The sequence below is a fragment of the Buceros rhinoceros genome, unplaced genomic scaffold (genome assembly GCF_000710305.1).
Source record: "Buceros rhinoceros silvestris isolate BGI_N320 unplaced genomic scaffold, ASM71030v1 scaffold25188, whole genome shotgun sequence".
NCBI lineage: Eukaryota > Metazoa > Chordata > Aves > Bucerotiformes > Bucerotidae > Buceros > Buceros rhinoceros.
In genome coordinates this window covers 8249-10983 of record NW_010425615.1, presented here as the reverse complement: position 1 = coordinate 10983, position 2735 = coordinate 8249, and the positions used below count along the sequence as shown (strand labels likewise).

General features: G+C 45.8%; 1 protein-coding gene across 1 annotated transcript; it reads right to left on the bottom strand.

The window, feature by feature from the left end:
- Window positions 1-974: 974 nt before the first annotated feature.
- KCTD21 (potassium channel tetramerization domain containing 21) lies at window positions 975-1757 on the bottom strand. Its single transcript, XM_010141220.1, has one exon. It carries the CDS (start codon window positions 1755-1757, stop codon window positions 975-977), a length of 783 nt encoding a protein of 260 aa, XP_010139522.1.
- Window positions 1758-2735: the final 978 nt, after the last annotated feature.

Sequence of the window (2735 nt, the reverse complement as noted above, 5' to 3'; positions counted from 1 at the left end):
ATCCCATGCGCTCCAGTCACTGTTGACGGGAGACATGCCCAAAAGAAGGCCACGTCCAGGCAGAAGAGGCTCAAACATTCAGAAGATACTAGGGAGTCTCTGCCCCCAAGTCTGTCTCCATCTCAGCAGCATCCTCCAGGCAATGTAACATTGTAAGAGAAAGAAAACAATTAGTTGTCTTGGATGCCTTTGGAATGTAAAAGAAAAGGTTTAAGAGCATCCAAAGCGAAGTTCCCCCACCAGCCTGAGTCTTCTCAGTTTGTAAGAACACCATTCTCTCTGCTATGGCTTCCTTGGTCATTCCAGTCGCATCATTCAAACTCAGCTTCCCTGAAAGCAGAAGAGAGCAGAGCCTTCCTCGCAATTTTCAGAAAAAAAACGAAGCCACCTTCAGATGGTGATAGAAGTCCTTCGCTGAACCCAAAGAGATGGGATCCCTTCATCATCTGCAGTCTGAACCATCATTTACAGCTAGAATGAGGATGTGCATGTGGGGAGGCTTCTCTGCGGATCCAACCAAGCCGCTTGGATGCTCTGCACAGCAAGGCATGGCAAGACTTAGAAAATGTGCCCCCAGAGCAAGGCAGCTCCATGGCATCTTTTGGAGCGTCTGTTCTCCAGACATCATCCAAACCTTGATTACTGAGCCCTCACATCCCCTTGCAAGTAAGGATCACTCCGATTTTCCAACTGGAAAATGTAGGAAGGACAGAAGTTAAGTGATTTTCCCCACAATTGTACAGCAGGTCAGAGGTGGAAGCAGAGCCAGAACCAGTCCTTAATTCAGATGCTAGACAATATTCCTTCTGTCTAGAATATGGACATATTGGTAAATACATTAAAGGAAAATCATCCCCTCGTTAGTGACTCTAAATCCAGATAAGCAAGATTCTGTATTAGGCTGTAAGTGTGTTTTAAAGGGAAACACTTAACCTGTGTTATCTCCATGCTGGCACCATAATAAACAGTCATTCCTACTTGTACCGAATTAGGCGAATAATCTTATTATTCATGAAGTCTGAAGTATGTGGATGAGAAGAATCTATGCAGAAACCATCGCTCATGGCTATTTTTAGCACTTCTTCCACAAACACCTGGAAACTATTGATTTGCTTATTATCTGGCACCACCCAGAGTCTCTTTAAGTTCTGCCTGGTGTACTCCTCTTCAGGAAGGCCTTCCACACTTGCAACCCAATCCAAAGTCAGGTGGTTGGGGTCCTGCAGGTAGCTGGATATTGAAGAGAAGTTTCCGTTGAAGCAATAGTAAAGTTTGGAACCAAGAAGCTTCAGGAACAGGCATGATGTGGAGAAAATATTAGCACTGAACACCTCCATGTTGGAGGAAGACAGGCTGTAGATCTGGGGTGCTTCTCGGACAGTGAAGTGAACAGTCTGCGTCTTCTGATCGAGGGTGATGTTGAGCATGGCATTCTTCTCCGCTTTAGAAAGCTCCACCTCCTTCTCCTGCAAGGCCTCAATCAGTGGCTGAATCTGATAAAAATCTACCTCCCGGCGAAGTAAGCCCATTTCCTGAAAGTCTTCGGGGAGGTCCAAGTGAGAAGTTCGTAAGAAGTTCAGGATATAGCGGAAGATTTTGCCATCTCTGTCAATGAAGCAGTTGCCTTGTCTGTCCTTCTTGGTCGGGATCTTCCCACTAAACATGGCCCCCAGCATGGAGTCTGGAAAGCTGGTCAGGGTGGACAGAGAGGTGGTATAGAGTTTTCCTCCAACATTGAGAGTGATGGGTTCTGACATGATGGAAAAGTCACGATGCTGGGACTAATTCTAAAAAATAAAAAAATAATCCAACACCACACATTTAGTTGCTTTTACCTGTTTGAAACGTTAAACTATAGAGAGTCCTAAGTATGAAAGGGTAAGTACATGGAAAGAATTTATCACAGAAATTTGAATCAGAGAAGTTAGAAGTTAGGGAATTACTTTTGGAGCTTGTATCTTGAGAACAAGCATAAGGATGTTTTTTCTGCTAACGTGTTTGAACAGGACTTTGTTTAGTTCAGTTTAGTGCCAGAAATCCTGAGTCTTCCAGAACTTTACAATCACGCTAAAAGTGAAATCTCTCCCACAGATGCCTACAGCGGAGCAGCTGCTGACTTCAGAGCAAGAGCTGTGGGCTCATCTGATCCCATCTCCCTTGTAAACACAGAATTTAGCGGGGGGGAGGGGGGGAAGACAGGACAAGAACCAGACACATCCCAACATCTTCCATGGCATCTGAAGATATAATTAAAGCGACAAAGCTGCTGCAGCAGAATCCCCTGACACTCATTTGAGCATGGTCAGCCTAGCAGGGAGCAGTGCTGACGTAGGCACACAACAGTCTGCGGTTCCATTCAGTAATAAACCACCAGGCTTTCTCTTCCAATGTGCTTTACCTTACACAACATTCCCATGAATTGGGGCCATATCCCAGCTGGCGTAGTTTCCACGCAGCTCCTCTGCAGTCAGCTGAAGATGAATACAGGTTCTGATTTTATGGTGCAGTTAAGCATCACTGCTTCTGGAAGGGACACACCTCCCTTCACCCTCCACCATACCTTCCTCCTCCCTCATGCCAGCCCAGGCACTCACCTGCCCCGCAGTAGAGCTAGTTTAGAGAGAAAAACCCATCATTTTCTACTCAGGATATGTTTCTGCTACATCTTGGAACCAGGTGAATGCCAGGGCTGGTGCAAGGGAAGAGGAAGGAGCTACATAGCCCTCTCCATTGCA

Bases quoted from the DNA above. Each gene is read 5' to 3' on its own strand.
- KCTD21 (XM_010141220.1), bottom strand. From the start codon at position 1,757: ATGTCAGAACCCATCACTCTCAATGTTGGAGGAAAACTCTATACCACC.